This window comes from Amborella trichopoda, chromosome 3 (assembly GCF_054954075.1).
Source record: "Amborella trichopoda isolate Santa Cruz 75 chromosome 3, AtrichopodaSantaCruz75HAP2 v2.0, whole genome shotgun sequence".
Classification (NCBI taxonomy): Eukaryota; Viridiplantae; Streptophyta; class Magnoliopsida; order Amborellales; family Amborellaceae; genus Amborella; species Amborella trichopoda.
The window spans coordinates 38,014,161-38,040,987 of record NC_142338.1 but is presented as its reverse complement, the minus strand read 5'-3'; the positions used below and the strand labels follow the sequence as shown (position 1 = coordinate 38,040,987).

At 36.8% G+C, this 26,827-nt stretch overlaps 1 protein-coding gene and 1 long non-coding RNA gene across 16 annotated transcripts in view; one reads left to right on the top strand and one right to left on the bottom strand.

Annotated features, from left to right (window-relative positions):
* LOC110007271 (uncharacterized) overlaps positions 1-2,968 on the bottom strand; it is a 36,079-nt gene extending 33,111 nt beyond the window's left edge. For 2 of the 6 annotated variants that reach the window (XR_016052483.1, XR_016052481.1), the window contains exon 1: positions 1,470-2,589. This is a non-coding gene — a long non-coding RNA (uncharacterized LOC110007271). Of the gene's footprint in view, positions 1-1,032; positions 2,590-2,805 lie in introns of those variants that run through there. The other 4 variants (XR_016052485.1, XR_002280952.2, XR_016052482.1 and 1 more) reach the window with 4 other exon arrangements.
* Positions 2,969-10,482: 7,514 nt separating this feature from the next.
* The window catches only part of LOC18422511 (inositol-pentakisphosphate 2-kinase), a 32,131-nt gene continuing 15,786 nt past the window's right edge, over positions 10,483-26,827 (top strand). For 2 of the 10 annotated variants that reach the window (XM_088862524.1, XM_011625221.3), the window contains exons 1-5: positions 10,483-10,624; positions 11,221-11,257; positions 14,503-14,615; positions 18,944-19,150; positions 26,451-26,598. In XM_088862524.1, coding sequence (XP_088718650.1) covers positions 14,514-14,615; positions 18,944-19,150; positions 26,451-26,598 — 457 coding nt within the window. In that variant the 5' untranslated portion in view covers positions 10,483-10,624; positions 11,221-11,257; positions 14,503-14,513. Of the gene's footprint in view, positions 11,137-11,220; positions 11,258-14,502; positions 14,616-18,943; positions 19,151-21,323; positions 21,413-24,308; positions 24,643-26,435; positions 26,599-26,827 lie in introns of those variants that run through there. The other 8 variants (XM_020667828.2, XM_020667821.2, XM_088862525.1 and 5 more) reach the window with 8 other exon arrangements.

Genomic DNA, 26,827 nt, shown 5'->3' with positions numbered 1-26,827 from the left:
AAATGCTTGATAGTTTGATAAAAAGGTTTTATAATAAACAAAACGAGCAGGTAAGACAGATACGCAGTTACTACGGTGGACAAAAGGCGTCTATATAGGAGCAGCAAGTTCAGATACCTAAAGTGGTCCATCAGCATTAGTTGAGTGCTCTACAACCAGACTACCTGTAGGAGGTATGGGTAAGGTTCTAAACACATCAGAAATATTACCAAAGAAAGGGACCAGAAAAGAAGTGGAAGACAGAGAAGGTGACCAGAAAAGAAGCGAAAGAAGAGTTAGCAGCAGGTAGAGGAGAATTAAAGGAATATACTCATAAAATACTACATATCGGGATACCAAAGGTTTCTTAGTCAATGAGTTATAATATCTATATCCCTTTTGGTGGTCAGGATAACTCAAGAAACAACATTTAAATACCTTGGCTGACAATTTATCTCGTTCAGATGCTGGTAACATAACAAAGCAAGTGCAGCAAAAAACACAAAGAATATAATAGTCTGAGGGTTGCGCAAACAGTCGTTTAAAAGGAGAACATCCAGACAAAGTAGCAAAAAGCATAACATTAATAAGATAAACAGCTGTGTGAATAGCTTCTGCCCAAAAAACCTTTAGAACCGAAGCTGACAAGAGAAGAGCTCACGCAATTTCTAAGATACGGCAGTTTTTGTGTTCACCAATACCACTTTGTTGAGGAGTATATGGACAAGATTTTTAGTGTTAAATATTTTTGTCAACAAGAAACTTTTGAAACATCCCACTAATATGCTCCCCACCAGAATTTGATCGCAAGGCTTTGATTTTGGTAGAAAATTGAGTTTCAACGTATGAATAAAACCAGACAAAAATGTCATATAGTTCACTGCGGTTATTCATAACGAAAACCCAAGTATATCTGGGTTTTGAATGATAATGCATGCATTTTACTAAGTATGTACGACTCACAATCTTTAACAGTAGAGAGAGATTTAGAAAGAATAGAATCAATAAGACCACGAGAAAACAAACATTCTATCTAAGAGATAGAAATATGACCTAGATATTGACGTCACAAAGATCCTTTATCAGATATTGCAGCACATGCAGAGGTTTTGGTGGGAATTTTTAAATGAAGATGGTCCACATAGTAGAGGTCACCACCTATATGCCTAGACCTAATCAGTTTCCCTAATTGTTGATCCTGCACATGACATCATCCAAAAGGAGTGAACACAACATTGTAATTGGCATGGGCAATCTAGCCAATAGAGAGCAGATTCATGGCAATGGAGGGAACATAACAAACATCAGAAACATTCAATTTGCCAGAAGGATCAGAGGATGCAGTAATTGAGCGAACATTAGAAACTTCCATAGCGGTGCTATCAACAATGTAAATAATATCAAAACAGGGTTTACAATCAACAAGAATAGAGTTGTCATATGGCAAGAAGCACTCGAGTTTACTGATCAGGAAGTTGAAACAATATTACCTGAAAAAGCAGATGCTGACCTTCTAGAAAATCGAGATTCTGAGAGTAACATTGAAGTTGTTCCATTGAAGATTGATTGATGAAAAAGCAATACCAATAGCTTATGGTTTTACATCAATTGCTTGAGTTCTAATAGTCATTGCAGGTAGATCAGGAATGTGACCCTCTAAAGTTTAACTTGACTCAGCAGCTACTGTACCCGTTTGTTTTGATTTTTTCTTCAACAAAGAAAATTGTTCAGCACAATTTACAAAAGTAGTCTCTCACAATTTCCACAATTTACTGGCAATAAACAATATAAATCACCAGCCGCAAGTCCAAATGATCACAATGGACCATCAAGATACAAATGGGATCACAAACTCTTTTTCAATAAACGCCTCACTTACCTTTGGTGAGAAGAAGTAGACAAGGGTGAGACCAGAAGCAATGGGGAGAAAAAAAAACAAAAAAAAAAAAAGAGAAAAAACGAGACTTTCAAGACGTTCAAGAATAGACGTTTTCAGCACAAATCATAGAAGTTCAAGAATAGAGAACCCCGAATGCAGATTGATAACCCCAGAACCAGAAGACAGAGGGTTTCAAATGGGGGTTTGGGTTTTGGACGAGAGCTTTTCTAATCTGGTTTCAGATAGCGGGTATCAAAGATAGAGGGTTTCAGATCTATAGGTTTCATAGATAGTTTTCATATCTGTCGGCTTTACAACGTTTTCTAGAGGCTGTTTTTCTTATGCAAATTTCTGTGGGTGGCATTGAGATGACGGTTTCCGATGTTTTGAAGTGGTTTTCAGATATGGCGGTTTTGACTTAGGGCAGTTTTGAGTTCAGTAGGGTGGTATTGCAGAGGTGGTTTCGATTTTTCAAATAGAGATTTCAAATTTCAAATTTCAAATGTGGTTTCAATGGGTGGTTTTTTATGCGCAGTTTTGGGTGTGGTGGTTTCGGTAGAGTTTCTGCTTAAGGTTTTAGTGAATGGTTTTTCTATGGAGGTTCTGACATAGTGGTTTTGAATAATGGTTTTGATGAGCAGTTCGAGGGCTCCCTGATTAGGCTCCGATGCCATGAGAGAAAATTTGTCATTTTCTGTATTAAATTTGTCGGAGAAAATCTCCACACATATATATATATATATATATATATATATATATATATATATATATATATATATATATATATATATATATATTTGGTGGTACAAGAAAAAAAATAAATTATATAGCCTTTATGATATTAAAACAAAAAGAAATAATATTATAATACAGCCTTCCTGATTGAGGAAATATCATCCTATCTATAAAATAAATAAAAAAAGTGTATATACAATTTCACAACTTACTTGGTAAATGCTAGAGGATACATCATGAGACCATCTTTGATGATATGACCATGGAAAACTTGAGTTTCCTTAGTGCACTAGCAAAGGTCTAAGTCTCTAAGAAGAGGAGCTTTGATTTTACCTTGGGTACTTGTAGTCTATGTGTGCTTGAAGTAAAGCATCCTTATATTGAACATTGAGAATTTATTTATAGACCGTCAAAATTTATTTATTTATTTTATTATTATTATTATTAGATAGATCAATGGTTATTATTATTATTATTATTATTTATTATTATTAGATAGATCAATGGGGATTACAGGCCCCTACCTGTTTTTAGAAATAGTTAATGAATTTTGAATGCATCAGTAGGACTGGAACCTAGACTTGAAACTCAGGTGGTGCTACCACCACGACTTCTACTCCATTCTCTAGATAATCAAATTTAAATATTTAATAACTCAAAATCTTGTTTTCCTTTCTTCCAAAGTGGTTCTTAAAATTTTGGATAAAAAAACCCTCCCATTTTGCCCTATAGAGTATGTATATAATGTCATCCCACACAAGTAAATTGTGTATATACCACTGTAGGAGTAGTTTTAGGGCTTCAAATTTTGGAGATATAACATATGTGACCTAGCGATCAACTTAAAGAAAAAAAGTAAAAATTAAAATATTGCTTATAATGTGCTTGAAATAAATAATATCATAAGATTGAACAGAGGCCATTAAATTTTCAGATGGTCAGTTGTATAAGCATTTAAAAACTATAATCCATCTTTTTATAAAAATAGCTGTCCAATGATTCTTATGTGGATCCCTAAATGTGGTGACATAAATAAAGAGGCTGCACACTATGAGACTATTTACTTTTGGTATAATGGTGTTACAATTATTCTTAGTAATTGGATGTGATATTTAAGAAAAATTATACAAAGTGACCATTTACTTTTTGTACAAGGAGGTCACAATCTTGTCTTTAGATTTCAAATTAAGTGGTTGTAAAAGTGTTATTGAAAAGATTCAATGTTAAAAAATAAAAAAATATGGGACTTTGTGATTAGCCCAAGCCATCCAATTTGACATCTAATGACTAAGAGTGATTAATAGTCTTGTTGTATTCAATCCCAATATTTAATGGATTGAAGTATGTCACAATATTCAAAAAAAATTATTTTGAACAATGTGCCTAGCCAAGGACACATTTCCAACCACCCGATTTAATAGTCAATAGTAATAATGATATTTTTTTACCAAAAATAAATGGTCTTACTTTATATATTTCCATAAATAAATCATCTTCATAAGTCTTGCACATAAATAACTAATCTCCATATAAAGTTCTTCCGCATGAGATCAACATACAAATACTAGCATCCTATACACGCTCTAGATCATATTCTCTTCATCATTCGCTTCTTATGAGATTCGAATCGGCGGTAGCGTGAAATAAACGGGGACGGTATTTCAACTTTTGAATTGGAGAACATGATACTTTTGATATAGCAAATGGGCATTTGTAATGAAACATGTACCAAACTTTTTCGAGACGCATAAATTTTCTCATTTTCTCCCAATAAAGCTTACAAGATTTTCCTTAGAATTTTATCAAAAAACAAACCTAAATACGAATTTATTGCCTTCCCACTCATTTTTTATTAATTTGAAAACTTTTCATCAAAAGATATCCGATCAGGTGTTTGAATAGTTAATATTAGTCGTACTTTAAAAATGATAAAAAAATGTAAAATGCTTGATATTTTGAGTTCTTTTATTTAGGACACGGTTTCTATGCGGCCAACCCACATATTGTAGAAATGCGGGCTTGACAACAAATCATCATCATCATTTTAGCCTTTTTCCAATTAATTTGAGCCAGCTAAATAAATCATGGTTCTTCATTCTACTCTAGTAAATGACATATCCTCAGTGAGGTCATAAGTCTCTATATCTTTTCAGACTACTTCCAACCACATCATTTTGGACCTACCCCTTGTCATTTTCAGTCCATTCACTTGAACTAATTTGCACCTCATACCATGTGTTGTACTTGGTCGATGCCATACATGATCAGCCCACATAAGTAAACTATCTCTCAATTTATCGCCTATTGGTGCCGTGCCTAAATTATCTCGAATAGATTCATTGCGAATTTTATCATTTCTTGTCTTACCACTCATCTATATCAACATCATTATCTCTGCTATACTCAATTGTTTTTTTTTCGCCCAACATTCCGCCCCATAGAGCAAAGCTGGTCTCACTGTTGTCTTATAGAACTTGCCCTTCAACTCATTGGTATGGGGTTATCACATAAAATTTCAGATGCACATCTCCACTTTGTCCACCTAACTTTAATTCTGTGTGCAACATCTTCCTCGATCTCTCCATTTTCCTGGATTATCAACCCAAGATATCGAAAGTGCGGTCTTTTTTGTATTTCCTGGTCGTCAATCTTAAGTACTTCCTCATCTCTACTCTTATTATTACTAAATTTGCACTCCATATACTCTGTCTTAGTCCGACTAATTTTAAACCTTTTGGATTCTAGAGCATTCTCTAAAGCTCTAACTTTGTGTTGACGCTGTTTTGGGTCTCATCAATCAAAACTATGTCATCTGCGAACATCATGCATCACAGTACCTCATCCTGTAAGTGCCTCGTTAAGTCGTCTATAACTAAGACAAAGAGGTACAAGCTCAATGCTGGCCCTTGATGTAAACCTATTGTCATTAAAAATTCACTCGTCTCTCTACTAGTTATTCGTACACTAGTAACTACTCCATCGTATATATCTCTCACCATGTCGATGTAGTGTGTAGAGATGCATTTTTAAAATATAATTTGATCCTAATTTTTAGGGAATATATAATCTTTAACATGGAGATCATGAATATGAAAAAAGAAAAATAAAAAAATAAAAATTAGAAATAATAATTATATTAAGAAAATATTTGGACAGTTAGTTACAATTAGTTTTAGATGGAGGGTCGTGTATGAAACAATCTTGGGAAAATTACAAAAAACCCTTAAGGCCACACTTTCTATGCAACTTACCCCCAACGTAAGTTTTTCTCTCACTTTTTTTCCAAGAAACACACTTCCTATGCAAATACCCCCGAAGGGAAAAAGTTCATTTTTTTAGACAGAAATGTCCTTCCCATACACAGAAATCATTTTGGCCAGATTTGACGTTGACTTTAGGAGCTCATTGCCGGAGTGAACCACTGCAGTGTCGAAGCGCGCGATCCACTGCGGGAGCGCACATACACAGTACTGGAGCACTATGACTCCAAATTACTCTGCCAGAGCACACATATATAATGCTGGAGTGAATGATCCACTACTAGAGCACCCATAGACAGTGCCGAAGCGCTGTGACTCTAGAGTGTTGCACTGCAGGAGCGCACTTACACAGTACTAGAGTACATCATCTATTGCTGGAGCGCACATACACAGTGTCAGAGAGCTGTGACTCCAGATTTCACTGTCGGAGCTTACTTACACTGTGCTGGAGCACATAATCCACTGCCAGAGCATATATAGATAGCGTCGGAGCACTGTGACTCCAGAGTGTTTCACTGCCAGAACGTATTTACATAGTGCCAAAGCACACATCTCCTGCCGGAGCTCACATACACACTGTCGGAGCACACATACATAGTGTCGGAGCGCTGTGACTTTAGATTCCACTACTAGAGCACACTTACGCATTGTCGGAGTGTCACGACCCTGTTACCATACTCGACGAAGGGTAACCAGTTGCGGTTCGTGAACCGGAGGTAGTGAATGCCACTCAGGTCAGAGTGCACTCATCGCTTAATTAACACGGTAAACAAAGCCAACCATGGAAAGGAACTAAAAACAATGATTCAAAGAGGCAGAAGAGCATCTAGAAATAGAATACCCAGACACCAAAAAAATCCACTATACAGTTCAGTTTGGGGCATCAAGGCCCACTAGTACATGTATTCCACAATAAACAATAACTAGGGCCAAATTGCGCACTAGAACATACAATGGGGGAGAGTTTCTTTGTCAGCTCCAGGTCTCAACCGTCAACTACCTCCACTACACCACGTCTTCCACCTGTGACTAAAGATCTATAGAGATGGTAAAATAATAGAGTGAGCTATACAGCCCAATAAGTAAGTCTAGATACTAAGCATCATCAATAAATCTATTATAGTGTAAATATCAGATAAATCAGAAGTCTCATCAGTGTATCAATTATAGGCATCATTTCAGTTATCTGAATTCTCGCTCGATCAATACAACAATTATCATTCACATTCACATTGTAAATAACATATATCATAAGAAGTAATAGTTCAGAAAACCTTTCCTTAATAAACACCATCATGATACATAACAATCATGCACTGCATATTATCATTCATCCATCTATAACCGAACACATTTCACAGTAGATGTTCTTATCTTAACAAAGTATGCTCTTGCTTTACCATAGAGCACATTTTCATTTCACAGTAAACACATGGTGAGGTCAGGCAAATACGCACAAAGCTCACACCTCACTGACATCAGTCACATAGGCAGGCCTTGCAATACTCTCAAAGCAAGCACCCCTCAAACTTAATTTTGGCCATGCAATAAGCACAAAGCATGCACCTCACTGGCATCAGTCACATAGGTGGGCCCTGCAATACTCTCAAAGCAGACACCCCTCAAACTCAATCTTGACTATGCAATACACACAAAGCATGCACCTCACTGGCATCAGTCACATAGGCAAGCCCTGCAATACTCTCAAAGAAGGCACCCCTCAAACTCAATCTTGGCTATGCAATACACACAAAGCATGTACCTCACTGACATCAGTCACATAGGCAGTCCCTGCAATACTCTCAAAGCAAGCACCCCTCAAACTCAGTCTTGGTCATGCAATACGCACAAAGCATGCACCTCACTGGCATCAGTCACATAGGCAGGCTCTGCAATACTCTCAAAGCAGGCACGCCTCAAACTCAATATTGGTCACGCAATACACACAAAGCATGCACCTCATTAGCATCAGTCACATAGGCAAGCCCTGCAATACTCTTAAAGCAGGCACCCTTCAAACTCAATCTTGGGCATGCAATACACACAAAGCATGTCAAAGAATGCTCATATCATCCACCACTTCAGTCACACTACCAAAGGGTGACCCATTGCATGGAGCTTAATATCACAGTATCATAATAGAACAGTACCCACTATCAATGGGTTTGCCATCACGTAGCGGCCAGTATCATAGTGTCATAACATGTTCAGGCATTAAGTTCATTCATGATAAATTAGTGCCTTATGACATATAATTCCAAGTTTCATCATGCAAAGTTTGCATCTTTCATAGAACTTTCCAACAGTCACATAATGTCATGATACTTAACATAAAAAACTAATTATATGAGAGCTATCGCATTGCGTTTACGCAACATTAGCAGTACGACACTTTACGTATAACATTCATCATGGAACTATCACAGTGGCATGGCATTTATCAATTTCCACATAACGCATAGTGCTATGCACACAATATTGTCGCATTTAGCATTCACCACATGAAAATTATTATATAGTACTCATGCTTAATACATATCAAAGATAACACAAACGACTCTACACGCACGGTGCTGTACGAATGGCGTTGCGCCCACTGCCCTACGCGCACGGTACTAAGCTTTCTGCTACCGTGAACAGTGACATACGATCATATTTTGGGGCATAACTTTTAATCTATAGGGAATTTCAAAAAGAGTTCAACATGCAATTTTTAGTATACACACAGGTCTTTCAAGTGGCAGCGGTTTGGAAACATTCGGACTTCATTTGATTAGTCAAAACTTGTGACAACAGAGGCATCGACTGTGCAATCTAGGGAAGTCTGCCAATAGTGACCTATTTGCACAAATTAAAACCTAGTTCACCATTTATGAAGAATTTGGGCAAGGTTAAAACATAAACATCATAGTAGGCACATTTATTTGACAAATGACGGTGATTTGACTGCATTTGGATATCATTTGGTAGGTCAAAAGTTTGGTACAAAAGAGTAACAGTCTAGGAATTTTCTGCAATCTCTTAACAGTGACATACCCACACATTTTAAAGCATAATTTCAAATCCATAGGAAATTTCAAGATGACGTAAAAAGAAATTTGAAGTAGACAACCTTATCATTCGTTCAAAACTAGTGTGGTTCTATTTGGATGCTGTTTGCCTACTGAAAAGTCCGATGCAAGAAGTTCTGGAAATTTGCAATCTCAAGTTTAACATATATTCAAGAACATTCAGTACTGCATAAGGCAAAGCAAATCTTGATGTAAAACTAAGTTCGTATTAAACTACCCCCATAAGTGAACTAGTTCACACATTTCCACCACAAATGGCATCATATACAGAGGTCAATCGATCATGGCATCTAAGATTCCAAGCTCATCACAAAGCATTCATATTCATACTTTTCGTCCTAGCATTTTCCCCCATTTCCAACACTTAACATAAATCCCAACAATTTTATTGATGCACAATAGCTAGACTCACTCACTTGATGCTCACGGTGCTCCAAATCCCCACACTCAAGCCACCTCCATGCTCTCCTGGCAATGGCGTCCAACAACGGCAGCAACAATAAAGGGGGTTCTCTCCTTGTGCTCTAGAGAGAGAAAGTATGAGGGCAAAAAGGCAGTGAGATGGAAGGGGAGAGGCCTTTAAGTATCCAGGGGTAGGTGGGAACCACATGGTTGTCATACAAGGGCGGCGCTGGCACATACGGCTCTAACGAGCGTGGCGCTGGCACATACGGCTCTAACGAGCGTGGCGCTGACAGGTACGTCAACAGTCACCTCATCGCTTTTCACTCACGGCGCTACGCCCGCTTCATGCACGACAATGTTCCAGACGACGCTACACTCGCGGCGATGCCTTTCCTTCTCTCACGCAGTGCCCCTTCCTTTCATGCACGGCCTTGATCCATTCACGCGTGGCGCCCCTTCCTTTCACGCACGGCCTTGATCCATTCACGCATGACGTTAGCCCAGTTCGCGCGCGGCGCTAGCCACCTTGACACGCACGGCGCTGCTACAACTTTTTCTCTCTCTTCAATTCAAAGACGGTGCTGCCTCTTATGCTCGCGACGAGGCTCCTTGCTCGCATGCGGTGTTACCATTTTATGCATGACGTTCCCACTCGTCTACGCACAGTCGTACTTCTTCTTCATCTTCATGCGCGACGTTCCTCCGTTTTACGCACTGTGGCGATAGTCCCTTATGCTCGCAGCGATACTCTTACACACACGGTGTCGCCTCATACGCTCATGGCGGTGCCTCGTTACTTTCACGTGCGATGATAGTCTTTTTCCCTAGCGCCGGGCAAGTGCTTCATTCACCTATCTCTATTGCTGTGAGCGTCTTAAGTCCAGAAGAATTGGGGTCCTTACACGGAGCATATGATCCATTGCCGGAGTGCACATAGACAGTGCTGAAGCGCTATGACTCCAGAGTGTTGTATTGCAGGTGAGCACTAACACAGTGCCGGAGCACACTTACGCAAAGGGTAGAGAGGCTTGGGTAAGATAAAAGCAGGGGAAGGTAGTTTAAAGTATTTTTTTATTTTTTATTTGGTTGGGGGTATTTTGCATAGAAAGTGTGGGAAGGAGTTACGTTAGGGTAAGTCGCACAGTATAGACTTGGGGTTTTTTTGTAATTTTCCCAACAATCTTCTGTTCACCATCTTCCCTCACTTTCTCGTTCCACTGCCAAGCGGCTCCTTTATTTCCCAAACGCCACAATCTCACTGAATTCCGGCTTTTGCTCGTGTTTTTGGCTTTTAGGTATTCCTCTCTTTCTAAGAAAGAAGAAAGCGCCTCTAGCCTCTACCGTTACACTAACTTTTGTGATGTTCGCCTGTTATGATCGCTTCTTCCTCATATATAATTTTATTTTACTAACATTAACTGGAGCTTATTTTCATGATGTTCTAAATTTCTTATTTTGTGGGGTCGCTAAAACCGAAATTGAGAATTTCTAACTTTCTATAAAATTTGAAAAATGGGATCGAAGTTTAAAGTTTTCAATTGTTTTGAATGTAGTCTTGGAGAATAATCCTTTTTTTTTTTTTTTAAATAAAATTGTTACTATCTACATTGCTTCATGTGGAAATGGCCCTCTTATATTTCCCTGAAAAATCATTTGGGCACCACATAATCTCTCTTTCTCTCTCTTGAAATACTTAATATGCATGTTTGCCAAATTGTGGGAGTTTGCTTCTTCAGCTGATTTTAATTAAGGATAAGGGCATGGGTAAATGGATTTTCCATGGGAACAACTTCTCATTGTTCGAGATGTATCGCATTATTACTTCTCTCTCTTAGTTCACAGTTTCTTATTTGATGTTTGGACTCGTTTATGATTTCTATGTGCTGAACAGGATTGCAAAGGTTAGAAGGCATTGGAGGATTTCAAAGGTTTGTTTCCCTTCTCGTCCTTTTATTTTTTATTTTTTTAACTTTTTGCATTTGTTTATTGGCGCACGTCTGCAAGCAATGGATTCGGGCTTACCATTTTAATCCACAAGTCATATTAAGCTTTGGATTTTTATTGAACTGTGGTTTGGGTAGGGGATATACTGTGAATTAGATGACAATTTTCCTATTCTTAAAGAAAAAAATAGATGTACTACGAAGTAGGTGATGTACTATTTAGGAGTTCTAGGGCTTTCTATTTCTTTTTGTCTATGAATTTTGGCATTTACAAATGGAACTTTTATGCTTAGGGTATGATTTGTGAGAGAGGTGAACCAAATTGATTTGTGAAATGATGATTTACTGAGAAACCTTTATCAGCAAAAGTTATTCGTTAGAGGAGAAAGTTCCAGGAAGTCTTTTAAAGAAAAGGGCAACTGCTGTAGTATTAAACCATATTTCCTATTAGTTTCTTCCATTGCATGGTAAAACTTCTGTTGTTTTCTTGTCTTGCAGACCTACTTTAAGCGACTTGAGAGAAAACAATGCGGAATTTTACATGTCTATAGCTTTTAGTGTTTGTCCTTATAGACTTGGATTATTAGAGTATGTCCCCACTACCATCATCTCAAACCCTCAAATCCACATTAGGAAATTTTTTGGGTATGCGTGTAGTTAGAGAGATGGTTAAGAGATTTTTTTTTTCAAATCCTCAAATACATATTGGGAGATTTTATTGGGTATGTGTGTAGTTAGAAAGAGATGGTTGAGATATTTTCTTTTCCGAGAGAGAGAGAGAGAGAGAGAGAGAGAGAGAGAGAGAGAGAGAGAGAGAGAGAGAGAGAGAGAGAGAGAGAGAGAGAGAGAGAGAGAGAGAGAGCTGAAATAATCTTTCTTCATGTTATAGTTGGCATAGAGAGTGTGAGGAGTGAGAGTTTCGTTTGTTTGGGTCTAAAAAGAGTACAAAGAGAAGATTGAAAGATTTCTTTGCTGTGTGTGTGTGTGTTTTAATGGGTTGGTCTTTATGAGCATTATCAATTTTAATCCCTCATTGATTTTGGGTTATAGTGAATCAAGTTTTTTATTCCTCCTTGCTTTGTTTAAAGAGTGCTATAGTTATGTGGGTGTTGATTTTAGATGGTAATTCGAACATGAGAAGCAGTTGTGATCAAGTTGGTAATTTTGGAAATTAATTTCTTTTTGGAATTATTAAATTTAATACATATCACAGTATTGAAATCCTTAAATTCGAAATAGTTGGATTTTGATACTTGGTTGGATAATTCATCCATTTCTAATATCAACTTTTGTGTGTGTGTGTGTGCATGTGTGCTTGTGTAAACACATATATACTGCATGTTTCTTTGGCAACTGGAGTACTTACCTGCTACTTGAGTCCATCAGTATGTAGCTAATGTGAAAATTTATGAGAATGATGTAAGGCAGAATTTTTGGAATAACTTTGTTTCTATTGGCAGAATAATGATTTTTTTTTTTTCTGTTTTCCATTTGATTCAAAGGTCCTTTTCTGAACTTTTTTGCCCATATTTTCAGTTAGGAAACTAAGAAAAAGCTTTGTCCCCCTTGCAATGAAAATTGTATGATAGAGTAATTTGACTTGATTAAAATAAAAAGTTGTTTTTTGGAAAAGGTAATCTTTGTTCTGAAATGTGTAGTGCATGACAAAAGAGTCTTTAAATTTATATGTAGAATGAAAAGGAAGCTTTAATGTGAAGAGGGTATCATTGGTTGGATTTAGTCCTTTTTCTATCTTGCTTGGTTAGCTGAATATTTATTTGTTCCTCAATCGGTTAACATCTTGGTAAGAAACCTTATATTTGGGTTGACGTAATTTCTTAGGTATATTTTAAATTTTTTGGTTTTTTTGGGTGTTTTATCAAGGAACTCACGGAAAATAAAGAAAAATTAGGAAATTATGATATTTCTTAAATATAAAAGATTGAAATGCAGTTTCTCTTTGTTCTTTGAAAATAGCTTCTGTGAGCAGATATTTTCTTAGAAATCTTTAGCTTATATTTTAAGTAGATTTATGAATTTTGCTATTGATAAACTTATATTCACTTTAGCCATAATCATTTTCAAAGAATTGCAGACAACCAAAAAAACAAGAAAAAAATAAACTGTAATATCTCATGATATTGAGTAAATTATTATTTATAACAGTATCAAGATATTTCTGCTGGACTACACACACACACTTAGGGCAATGTTTTCATGAACCACTTTTTTTTTTGGGCAATTGATATTGATATAATGAAATCCCACATTTAAACCATGTCAGAGGCCTTTGTTTGACAATGTAAACACACTTTCTCCATTCAAATGAACAATCTCAAAAAATAAAATTTAGAAAGTGCACCCAAAAAAGTGTTTTTTTTCTTTTTTTGGGTTTAGCATATTGAACATAGGCCATCCAATGGATGGGATGGTTAGATTTAGGCCATAAGGGAATTATCTTGATCCCAAATTTTGTAGATTGCCTTATCATTACCAGATAAACAATTTTACAAACTAAAATTCAGTTTTAATTCTTAAAGGTATAGGTCGAAGTATCTACCAAATGGGCAGCCTGCATTCCTTGTTGGAATGGGCCTCATTTGGAACTTTCTTGGGGTGATTTGGTTGAAGAGAGTGTGCTTGCAAAATTTGAGGTCGTACAAATACCAGTGACATGTTTTTTAGAACGTGCAATTTCATTATATTGCTATGAAACTGTTGCATGCAATTACTGCTACACACACACGTATGCATAATATATGATAAGACCATTTATTTTTGGCTCGTGACAACCACCTCTGGCCGTTAGTTGTAGAATTATTGACTAAGCTCAAAGTCCAAAGGAAAATTTCTTGAGCTTTGTGGTACACCTCAGGCCATTGGATTCCAACTCCGATGGTTAGGAGTGATTGCAACCTTCTTGTATCCTAGGTAAATGGTCTTATAGTATAAAATGATTGTGCCCTAAGAATCGACTACTATTGTTGGTGTTGTGTATCAAACTACAGCTAAGGATGGCGACACACATGTCAGGGTTTGATGCCACTGCAGATAGCCTATCTTGATAGCATCAGACTAGTAATTTTCTGTAGAGAATACTACATGTGGATAGCATATTTATATCACACATTCACTTTTTTCTTTTTAGAGTGACATATCATGCTATAACATTTTTATTGATGAGCAATAGTGATGTATTTTCCCATTGAAGTTTTTTGACATTGTGACAGGCTTCAAAGATATGTTACCTGTTTTGCAAGGACATGATGCACCAGACTGGACATATAAAGGAGAGGGAGCTGCCAATTTAGTCTTGGGTTATCGTGGTTCTTCACCTCTCTTCGTATGGCATTTCTTGGGCAATAACTGCATAGTGTATATTTCTTATGTTTCTAAAGTGCCTTGATTGAAATGAGAATGATTAGTTTCTCTATAGTTTTACATATTTGATGTTCTCAGCATATTTCTATTCCTCATCCACTTAATGTTCATTTGAAACTACATATTACCTTTAAACATCATAGACGTATTATTTTAGATCATAATCTACGGTTTATGTTTCATTTCTTATTCATTTTACTTTTCCTACATGCTTCTGGCTATTCGCTGATTAAAGGCATCCTTTACCCTTTGTCTTCTCATTTTTCTATTTGTTCTGCATTTTCTTCTGCTTGTGTTGCGAATGATGCAATGCATGGGTCCCCCATTACTTCGGTGGAGGGTGATAGTAACATAGGATTTTAGGTAATATATGTGGGTAGTAAGCTCGTACATGCTGTAAATCAGTCTCTCTGTGCCTTGATTTATGGTTGAAGTGTTGATTCATAATTTGGTTTTCCAATGGTGGCCAGGTATCCAAGCTTTGCTAGTCCTGAAGCTTGGGAGCATATGATATTTGATTCTTATGTGTGCGTTGCATCTGAAGGAGCATTTGAAGGAATTTTTTTTTTCATGTCCATTTGAAAGAGAAGGCATAGTTTTAGAAGAAAATTTCTGCAAATGAGTTACATATAGTGCTCTTCTTTTCCAGGGTGAAGACTTACTCAAAATTTGTGCACCATACTTAAAATATCATCGTGACCAAATTTTGATTTATGTATTGATTGAATCCTAATGGGATCAGCATCCTCATGTACAAGTGACCTATTTGGTTAAATTCCATTCCTAAATTTTATCTATTGTTGGTTGGTTTCTTGTCTTTTGCCATGTGGCTATTTTTGGTGATGCTTGAAAATTCCCATAACCCAACTTTCGCAGCCCATTGTGGACACACCAATTTGAAGCATGCTTTGAAAAGGGGTTAATTTTAAACAGAGATATGAACACGTAACTCAAAACAAAAGATTTTGGCAATTACAATGATCAGTTTTAGGTTAAGGCTAACTTGTTTGAAAGTTGGCTACAAGATTAGGAAACATCTAGGGAACTTTGCGTCAATCATGGTACAAGGTGAAGAGAGGATTTTCCATTAATAATTGCCCAGGAATTGCTATAAGGAGCCTTAGATTTGGAGTACGAATGCTACCCTTCTACAAGGTCCTACAATTTATCCATAATATCATTTACATTGTCTAAGCACTCAAGTATTTTGGCTTTTACGTCTTTCCTAGTCCTCCCTTATGAAGACAAATTCTACCTTGTCCAAATCTAGTGCAATGGTGGAATGTAGGAGCTACATGTAGTGAGATGGTTTGTTTGCATGTCCTTGTTAGTGACATGTACAGTCGTGGGCTTCTCATGCATTCATGTATGCCAGCTATGTAAAATTGTTGTGAATATACATAGTCTATGTTATTTTGGGTAGTTTAAATGATTTTGTTTTCTTGAGATCAGTTTTGCTCTTTCCTAATTTGGAAGGGAACTTTCTAAAACAGGGATAGGGCTTCTGCATGTGCTAATTTTCGAGTGGGTACATGTATATGACGTCTTGGGGCATTTGCTTTCCTACCTAATCAGCTTGTGGATGAGCAAATTGTGTAAATCGGATTCTATGGTTTACTCGGCTTGGGTTACAATATTGCTCATGTGAAAATCTCGTCTCGTGCTACCTAAGGTTCTCTTATGGTTCCACGATGCCGATTGCGACCTGCCACTCTCAATTATGTAGTTATATTGTTTACTCCTTTATAATGGTTCACTCCTTCAAGGTGGTCAGTTACCTTGTGGTGCAGGTGATTTGAAATCTCATGGAGTTTTGGAATTTGAATATGGCATCACTATAGGGAACGCATTAGATTTATGTAGTTGTTCACAGTTGATCACCTTCTTCATGTTCTGTATTCTGCACAGAAATTTTTGATTTAGGAAGCATTCAATGAGGTAAAAAGTGTTATTTGCTCAATGCTCATATGTTGTTTTTTCTTGGAATCTCCATTTGACCAGAGCAGAAATTGTTTATTGTTCAATCTCTATTTCAACATTAGCATTTTTACAAAGAACCAATTGCAATCATTTGTTTAGTAATGATCATGGTTCTAGAAGTGTTAAAAGTAACATATTGTTATGTATCTGGGTGGATCTACTCCTTTTGGAAGCTATTGGATAGAGTGAAAATGTCATCGTCATCATCATCATCATCATCCAAGCCTTATCTCAATGATTTGGAGTCGGCTACATGAATCATGTTCCTTCATTTTTCTCTATCAAGGCCACACCTTTAGTAAGACCAAAAGTTATCAGATCTTTTCTCACTACTTCTATCCTTGTCCATTTGGGCCTTCCCCTTGCCCTTTTAGAGCCTTCCACTTGAACCAAATCGTACGTCCTAAATAGTGTCGTATTAGGTCTACGCTTTACATGGTCAACTCACCTAAGTCTACTTTCTCTCATCTCATCACCTATTGAAGCCACACCTAAGTTCCTTTGTATATATTCATTCCAAATTCTATCATTTCTTGTCTTGCCACTCATCCATCTCAACATTCTCATCTTAGCTACACTCATCCCATGGATATGTTGTTTCTTGACTGTCTAATATTCCATCCCATAAAGCATGACTGGTCTTACAGCTGTCCTATAGAAGTTCTCTTTCAGTCTCAATGGTATGCAATGATCACATAAAACTCCCAATGCACATCTCTACTTCACCCACCCAGTTCTAATTCTATGTGCGACATCTTCTTCAATCTTTTTGTTCTCCTAAATTGTCAATCCTAGATATCATAAACAACCTCTTATAGGTATTTCTTGACCATCAATCTTTCTTCGTTTATGCTCCTATTATTACTAAATTGTATCCCGCATATTTTGTCTTAGTCTGCCTAATTTTAAGGCCTTTATATTTTAGAGCATCCCTCCAACGTTCTAACTTTGCATTGACGCCACCTCTAGTCTCATCGATCAAACTATGTCATCCGCTAACAACATACACTACCGTACCTCTTCTTATAGGTGCCTGTTTAGCTTGTCCATAACCAAAACAAATAACTATAGGCTCAGCACTAACCCCTGAGTAGGCTTATTGCCATTGAGAACTCACTTGTCTCTCCACTAGTTTGTCTGCATATTTGTTAGCGCTTCCTTGTGTATATCTCTCATTATGTCAATGTACCATCTGATAACTCTCTTTTTTCGAACCCACCAAATTAAGCCACTAGGTACCCTATTGTATGCTTTATCTAAATCAATAAAGACCATGTGGAGGTCTTTTTCTTTCGCCCTAAACTTGTCAATCAGTTGCCTAAGTGGGAAAATAACTTTGATAATTGGCCTCCCTGGCATAAAACCGGATTGATTTTCTGATACACTTGTTTCACGCCTTAGTTGTTGCGCAACCACTCTCTCCCACAGCTTCACAGTGTGGCTCATAAGTTTAATCCCTCAGCAATTCATACGATTATGTATGTCTCCTTTGTTCTTTAAATATGTATCATAATACTTTTTGTCCATTTATTTGGCATTTTCTTTGTTCTCAACACCTTGTTGAACAACGTGGTAAGCCAACATATGCCAATCTCCCCCATACACTTCCAAATATCTATTGGGATACCACCTGGTCCTAAAGCCTTTCCTATCTTCATCTTTCTCAAAGCTTCTTTCACTTTAGATATCCTAATCTTGCGAATGTAACTATGACCTCCTTCTATGTCATGGGTTCCTCTAAAAGTTATATTCCCATAGTGTTTGTTATTTGATAATATATGAAAATGAGTTCTCCACCTTTCATTGATCTCATCATCTTCACCAGGATCCTTTGGTCATCTAATGTGATCTAGATCCCTACACTTCCTCTATCTCATTTTTGCTATTTTGAAGATACCTTTTTCACCTTCTCTTGTCCCTAATTCATTCTATAGTATATTATATGTTTTAAGTTTAGCCTTACTATTTTCTTATTGCCAAGTTTTATAACATGACCGTTTTTCGCTAATAGCCTTCTAAAGCTCCTTACTCCACCACTAGGTTTCTATGTCGAAGAGCATTCTCACATGTCGTCTTTGGTGTGGTCCTTGTTAATGTGTTCTATAGAAATTGGTTTTGAACTTCAGTCTGATATGGTCATGGTGTATCTATGTGTGGATGAGTTCTCACATTAGTTTGCATACATGTTTCGATTTACAATGGCTTGCTGATTTTTAGTATTAGATTTCCTCATGCTTAACTTTAATTGTGAATGAAAAATGATAAATGTTTGAAGGTCCTATAATATTTCTGGATTGTATATTTTTGCAGGTAGGGAAAGTACTTCGTGTGCAAAAAACTTCCAAAGGAGATGCGCAATCAAAGAGCATTAATGACCCAATCTTGTCTACCCACGATCGCCTTTTATGGGGAGACATAGAGGAACTTGTTACAGCCACTTCTAAGGAAATCCTAGCCCACTCATACGTGCAGCATGTCATGAGACCCCTGTTAGCTTCTGAACATGTAGATGCAGGGGTATGGTTTGTTTTTTCTTCTTATTATTAATACTTTTATATAGAGGAGAGACTATCATACATTTCGAGATAAGTCATGAATTTCACTAACTGAAAAAAAATGTTGAACCTCAATATATACTCTTGATATATAGATTTAAAAAAGTTATTCTTGATTATATATATATATATATATAGGGAAAAGATGGAATTAGCCCACTAGCTCATATGAACATATGAGCCCAACGTCCCAGATTGATTCTGGGCCGATTTGACGATCACGGATGTGGGTAGTGTTTGAATTTTAGTTTTTTTTTTTACAAATCCAAATCACTTGAAATTTTAGGTGTGTGGTCATCAAAATAGGTGAATCAAAAAAATATCAAAAAAATATTTTACATGAAATAAATTGACCAAAATACTCCCAAAAAGTTTCGGGGGTATTTTGTTCATATTTGTTTTTGCGAATAATTTTTTTTATATTTTTATTAGGTACGCCTCGATGAGAAGAACATACAACTAAAATTTCAAGTGATTTGGATTTGTAGAAAAAAAAAAAAAATTCAAGCATTACCGAACATCCTTGATCATCAGATCGGCCCAGATTCAATTAGGCCGTTGGGCTCATATGAGCTAGTGGGCTAATCTCATCTTTTCCCATATATATATATATATATATATATATATATATATATATATACAACCCTTCAAATTACAAAGGTTCAAGATAGAGAGAGAGTTATGAAAGGTAGATTTATTAATTTGTTGTCTACTTTGTTAACAAATTTACTTTTGTGGGGTAAATTTGTAAATATTACTACAAGACAAAGGGTATTTTTGTCATCTCCATAAGGGGTAAAATTGAAATTTTAATTAAAAGACAAGGGCACTCTACAAATAAAGTTTTAGGATACTAACTTCCAAAGTGCCATTGTACTTTTGTGAAAATTTCAAATTTTCCCTTGCTTAATGGTAAAGTTACGTATTTAAATAATTTTTGAGTAAAAAAGTAATGGTTGTTTTGATAAATACACCCATCACAACCCCTTCTAATTTGAACCTTTGTATTTTGAGGGGTTATTAACTCTAGACAAACCTTATATATATGAAAAGATCCTGTCCGCCCACAGGCAGACAACTACAGTGTCAGCCAATGGCCTAAATTGAATATGGGCCCAATCCAATAGTCACGACCTCATTTCGTATTTGAATTTTAATTTTTTTTTATACAAATCCCAATCACTAGAAAATTTTGAGCGTCTATTCTTAAAAAATAGTAGAATCTAATAAAATATTAAAAATATAATTTGAAAAATATAAATTGACCAAAATAGGTATTTTGGTCAATTTATATTTTACGAATTATTTTTTTTATATTTTTATTAGGTGCGCCTTGATGAGTAGAATGCGCGGTTAAATTTTCAAGTGATTTGAATTTGTAAAAAAAAAAATGAAAATTCAAATACGAAATAAGGTTGTGATTGTCAAATCGGCCCAGATTCAATTTGGGCCATTGGTTGACATTGTAGCAGTAAGCCTGTGGGTTGACACACACACACACACACCTGTGTGTGTGTATATATATATATATATGTATATGTATATATATATATATACATATATTATGTAGCGTGCCATGATATTGTCAATATAAGGTATGTTTCCCTTCACTAAGGTAGTCGGGGTTTGTGCGGGAACACAACCATTTCTATCCATTTGTGGAGGATTTACATGGGTTAAGGGGCTAGTCCGTGGATAATATGATATTTATATCTCTCTCTTTGCCATGGAACATTGCTAAAAATCTCTTTTTAAGTTTTCATGTACATAAGAACCTCCCTATATATACGCTTTGTCACTCAGTGCCATTAGGAACTTGTATTTCCCATCTTTCATTTATAATTTTTTCTCATTTATTATTTGGGGGGGGGGGGGGGTTAAATTTGCTTATCCTTACAATTTTGAGTCTTATATATCATCTCCTTCAATACTATAATGATGGTCTTTATTTGCTTGCCGATTCCTTTCTTGCCACATAGCCCAAATTAGGGTGGGAAGGGAGGTATTCTAAAGATTGGCTAAAAATTTGTTATTGAGATCCTTGTGGAACCAATTTGTGAAGAGGATTTGGATTTTTGTTCTGTCTATGGTTCTGATGTTAAACTTCCACATGGTTACTTGTCAAATATTACACAGCAAGGCACACATGGGTCGTCGAAATCATCCTTTGCACAGGAAGTATCTATTGCATTCGTATGCGCCGCATGTTTGAACTCTATCAAAGGTAGTTAAATTCTTTTAGAAAGTTACCTATGTAAACCTTGAGGCTCTCGGATTTATTGGCTTTTTTCAAATTGCCTCTAGTAATATATTCTTGGTTCCATTTACTTCATCAAATAAAAAATCTATTCTCGGTTCCATTCTCTCGAATTAGGCCATGGGCACTTTAGGAGTTGATTTCTCCACAGTTGTTGGACACCCTTACTAATGCATCTCTCACACTCCATCAGTAGGAATATTCTTTGCTAAGCTTAACCTCAACTTTCATGAATTTCACAATGGTGGGAGGAGGGAATCCCCATGTATTCCCATCAAAAAACTGGGAGATACATAGAGATCTCTGAAGGCCTAATTCTTTAATGCTTTCTTCCCCGAAAATGTCATAGTTGAACGCTTTATTGAGGGAAGGATCAAACCAAAACTCAATCATAGATCAATCCTCCATAAACCATTAGCTATTTTCTTTTTATAAGAGGGAGTGTTTTCCCTCCAAGGCCAAGATTCATTTCCTGTTGATCTTGTATACCATATGCTACTTCTTCAAAGATATTTCATTCTCCACATGGATTGGCTTTCACTTGCCAGTTTCCATTTGAGTTTAACAAGTAAGGGTGTATTTGTAACCTTAATCATTTTGATCCCAATTCCACCTCCAACGTTTGGTTTATAAATGTTGCTCCATTTTACAAGGTTCTAATGTTTATATTTTTGGTAATTGCCCCATAAGACATTCTTTGGAGTCTAGTGTTTTTATTGTGGTGGAAGCTAATTGAAAGACGGAGAAACTATGTTCCGGGAAAGAGCATGAGTTAAGGCAAGTCTACTGAGGTATGATAAGGTTTTGAACATCCATTGTTTAAGTTTCGAGATGATTTTATTCTTGAGGGTTTGGCAAAGTTTTGGTATTACTCTATCGTGGATAGTTACATGGGATATGGGTGAGGTTGCAGTTTGGGGCCTGACTTATTTGCACCACACCGAAGGGACCTAGGCAGCCCATGTGTGTAGGTGCCTGTCTTTTGCCCTATGCGGGTGCCTTGGCCTGCCTCATGTTCCTCCCTTAGAATGATGGTAAGCAAAAGAACAATAAAGGCAAGCAGAAGAAGGGATATTGGCGAGGTTGCAGTTTGAGGCCTGACTTATTCGCAGCGCACTGAAGGGACCTAGGCAGCTACCATGGTAGCCCTGTGTGTAGGTGCCTGTCTTTTGCCCCATGCGGGTGCCTTGGCCTGCCTCACATTCCCCCCTTAGAAAGATGCTAAGCAAAAGAAAAATAAGGGAAGCAGAAGAAGGAAAAGGAAGAAGACATTGGACAATGGTCTCTAAAAAGAAAGTTATAGAAGGAAATGACACACCATGCCTACAAGCTAAGGGTTCATCTTTGCAACTTGAGCTAAAGGGTAGAGAGAGAGAGAGAGAGAGAGAGAGAGAGAGGGTTTTGAGAACAAAATATTTTTAAGGTTTCAAAAGATGGAAGAAGAGGGTGACTTTCATTTAAATTACACTTTTCTATCAACAACAAAATCATCTAAACTTCTCGGAGATGACTGGAAAGACCTATAATTTAGGGGAGAATACCCATTTTCACTATGTTTATCAGAATGCACATTTTCCTAATGTTAATTGGAGTACCCATTTTTTAATCATTAATTAGAGATTACTCTCATCGAACTCTCTCTCTTTCTCTCTCTCTCTGTGAAAATATTATCTTCTTGGCTTATCCAAGCTATAGAGCTCGCTTTAGGGATCGACATGATGTGGTGTTGTTTTTACTAAAAATGAGAAAGTCATCTACATAAAGTAGGTGGGAAGGTGTCGTTTCAGCTCTAGAAGTCCAGGAAGGTTGGAAACTCCTAATGTCTATTTCCTTTTTGATTAGTTTTCTGTAACATTTTATGTCTATGAGAAGAAGGTGGTGATAAGGGATCTCCTCGCCTAAGCTCTTTCTTGTTAGCATAATCGAAATGGGTAAGATTAAGGAGGATGGAATAATTAGGTGTTGTGACACATATTTTGATCCAATCTATTAAATGTTGGAAATAAAAGGAATAACCGTTATTGTATTTAATGGACAGAACTGTCATTTATCTTTTATTCTATCCTTATTTATCTTCTGTTTCTAAATAAAGGCAATATTGTCTATAAGTTGTAATTAGGGTTATTAGTTAATGTTATAGGAGGGTTAGAGGTCACAAATGACCTCTAAGACACTCACTTTACCTCTCTATCTCTCTATTTCTCACATGTCTCTCTCTCCCTTCTTTTTCATCATCTTTATTTTCTTTTCTCTCTCTCTAGATCCTATCAAATTGTTTTTTTCTCTACTTTAATTTCAACTTGGTATTAGAGTTAGACGATTAGTGAGGATGGTACTGTAGCAGAGGTGGATCTTCAAAAAAGTGTGCAGCAACTATGTTTAGTGCTGATGTCATCCTTTGGGTTAGATGACAATCTCTAAGTTCTATTCCCAAAAGAAAAAAATTGCAAGGATATTTGAATTGGAGTAGCAAATAAGTGATTTTAAGCAGGGTGACTTGTCACCAGGAGACTCTTTTGCCCATCTACGTGGCCTTTGGGATGAATTAAGTCAGCATCAGCCCATACAGTGTTCTTCTTGTGCAAAGCAACTGGGAAAGAGATTGGAGCAAAAGAATGATTTTGATTTGATGGGAGTTAATAGAGAGTGTGAAACTATTAGGGCAAATGTTCTTTGTGGCGAGACTTTTCCATCGCTTGGTAGGGGGATATAATCACTCAAGGAGGTCCATTAATGGGCTGAGGGGCCGAAACGAGATGGTTGCATGTGTAATGGGCCACACAGTCGGAGCTCAATGTTGGAAACCCTGAAGGAGGATGACGGTTAGAACTTCTTAACGGGACTTGAGTATGGATTTGGGGTTGACCTAGTAGAGGTACCTCATGACTGACTTTGTGAGCCATTGATCATCCTTCTCAGAGTGGAGAATAGCCAGGTGGCTGGTCTATCTGTGCGTTGAGCAAAGGCCAAGAGGAGAAGCTTGTACCAAGGAAAAGCTTGTAAATCCTCAACAAACATTTCTAGTCTCCTCATGTTATGTCACTTAGTTATGTGCTTAGAGAGCATCCCTTGCATGGCTATTGGTTTCTCGTGCTATTTGTCCTTTAGACTCCAGCATCACAGCAATTCATTTTGCTATGTTGAGTTGATCTTTGATTCACCAATTATGGACTTCCACAACTTCAATGGCATCATAGGTGTGTCGCGGTCAATCGTGCTTGGTATATGTGCTTGAGTTTGCAAAAGAGCTCAAGGAACTTGATCCAAATACACACCATGTCGTTTGAATATCCCATGCTAACATCAATCCTTATGCAACTTTTATTTTTAATTTTGGTTTTAAGCGTTTCTTTGTCATGTTAAGCATTTCTTTGTCAAATCGAACTGTTTTTGGGGGCAATAATATCAACTATAATTTTAATAAGGACCTATTAGGTATTTTTGAAGAGAGAGTATAATTTTCTAAGGAAAGAAATTATCAATTGAGCTATGTGCTTGTCTAAGTGGTTTAAAGCTCAATTTGTAGTGATTTTGAGCTTGATTCAGTGTTTTGTAATGCTTGAATGATACTAATTATGTACTTGAGTCATAATTGTTTTGGGCTTTGAGGGAATGGTTTTGTACCTGAATGATAGTGGCTTGGCATAATTCAGAATGGTTTTGGACTTGAATGAGAGGTTTGGCATAATTCAGAATGTTTTTGGGCTCAATTACAAGTTTAGAACTGATTTTTGAGCTGGAATTGGATTGATATTCGGCTCGCCAGAACAAGTTTTGGACTCAATGAGAGTGTCTTTGAGCACGACGATTCTGATTGAACTCCATCAAAAAGTCGGAGCATTGGTTTTGCAAGAAAATTGTTTGATGAAATGCCTAACTGAGAATTTGTGAAAATCCATTTGATTTCCAAACAATGGTGCTTGGAAGAAATCCGTGAATTTGATTTCCAAACAGGGGAAAACAGAAATCGAAGTCAAGAATAATTAATTTTCAAAATCCATGGATTCCAATTTTCTTCCAACCCAAACAGGCCTGAAAGTATTTTAGAGTTACATATCTCTCATGGGCATAAAGAGAGGCATGCTCCACTCATATTACAAATAGAACTCTATACAAAAATAAATAAATATTATTTTATAAGGCATGCTTGGTTCGATGTGGTATAATCATAGTGGAGTTGGCCGATTTCACTCCTTCCCAGAATAATAGCCTAGCAGGAAAGAGCTCTCACTCCTTGGAAACTTCAAGAGTAATAGAAGTCTGTGGAGAAGAGATTGGGAACCTCTTCTAGAACCTGAAGGACTCTTTCTTGGATGGCCTTTAAATACGTGGATACCATTTGTTGGTGTTCTTTATGTGGCTGCGCTATTGGGTAAAGCTTGACCAGATTTTCTGGCTTGTTTCTCACTTCGCTCTTGTTGGGTGTAATGACCTCTCTCTGTATTCATTGTTTTTCTTCTCTTAAATCTGCTTTTGCGGATGCTAGTAGGTTTATGGTTCAGTATTGTCAATTTTAATTTAATTATTCAATAGTGTTCCACTCAAAAATTTTCCCACAAATGTGACATGTCAGTCCTAACATGTTCATGTGCTGCAACTAGAGTACTGTTTTATCCTGGTTAGGTATTGCTTTGATTTTCTATAGTGCAGAAGTAATTTACATGTGAGAAGGATTCGCATATTGCAGCACAAGATCTTTATGATAATTTTATTAGCACTATAATATGTTTGATTGGAGGGATTCTCCTTGAACATGTTTCGTGTAATAGGAACTCAATATAGGAAAGTAATATGCATCCATTGAGTCAGCGTGTAGTGGCATGACAGGATTTGTTTCCCTTGCCAGGATTTTCCGTGTTATTTCGTTTCTCAGACTGACTTGTGGAGTCATGGTTAAAAGTTTATTTTAATGCTCTAGTATTGGCGATGGAGTTCCTTTATTGCTTTTAGGGAGTTTCATGGTGTCTTCTTTTACTTATTGTCTTGGTAGCTTTGAACAATGCAGAAGCGTGTCCTTGTATCTAGGGAATTTTTGGAGGGCGTGGCAACACAGACTCTCAGTCAACGCCCAGCATGGCGGGTTGATGCTGCCAAGGTTGATACCCTTTCTGACTCTGCGCTTTTGATATCTGATCATTCGCTGTTTCAGCATGGTAAATATTTTCTCTCACTTTGATGCCAATTCTTTAAAATTCTTGTAAGTTGTTTCAATCATCTTCTGACCGGGTAGTTTTTAATAATTTTTTGGTCTTCTTCCAAATCCAGGACACTTTCCTTAGAATATTCTCTTCTTTTGAATTATGGAGCTAATATACAATGAAACTTGGCAAGACTTTGGACAGAAAGCTAACGCAGACAAGCCCACTGGGAATTATAATGTGG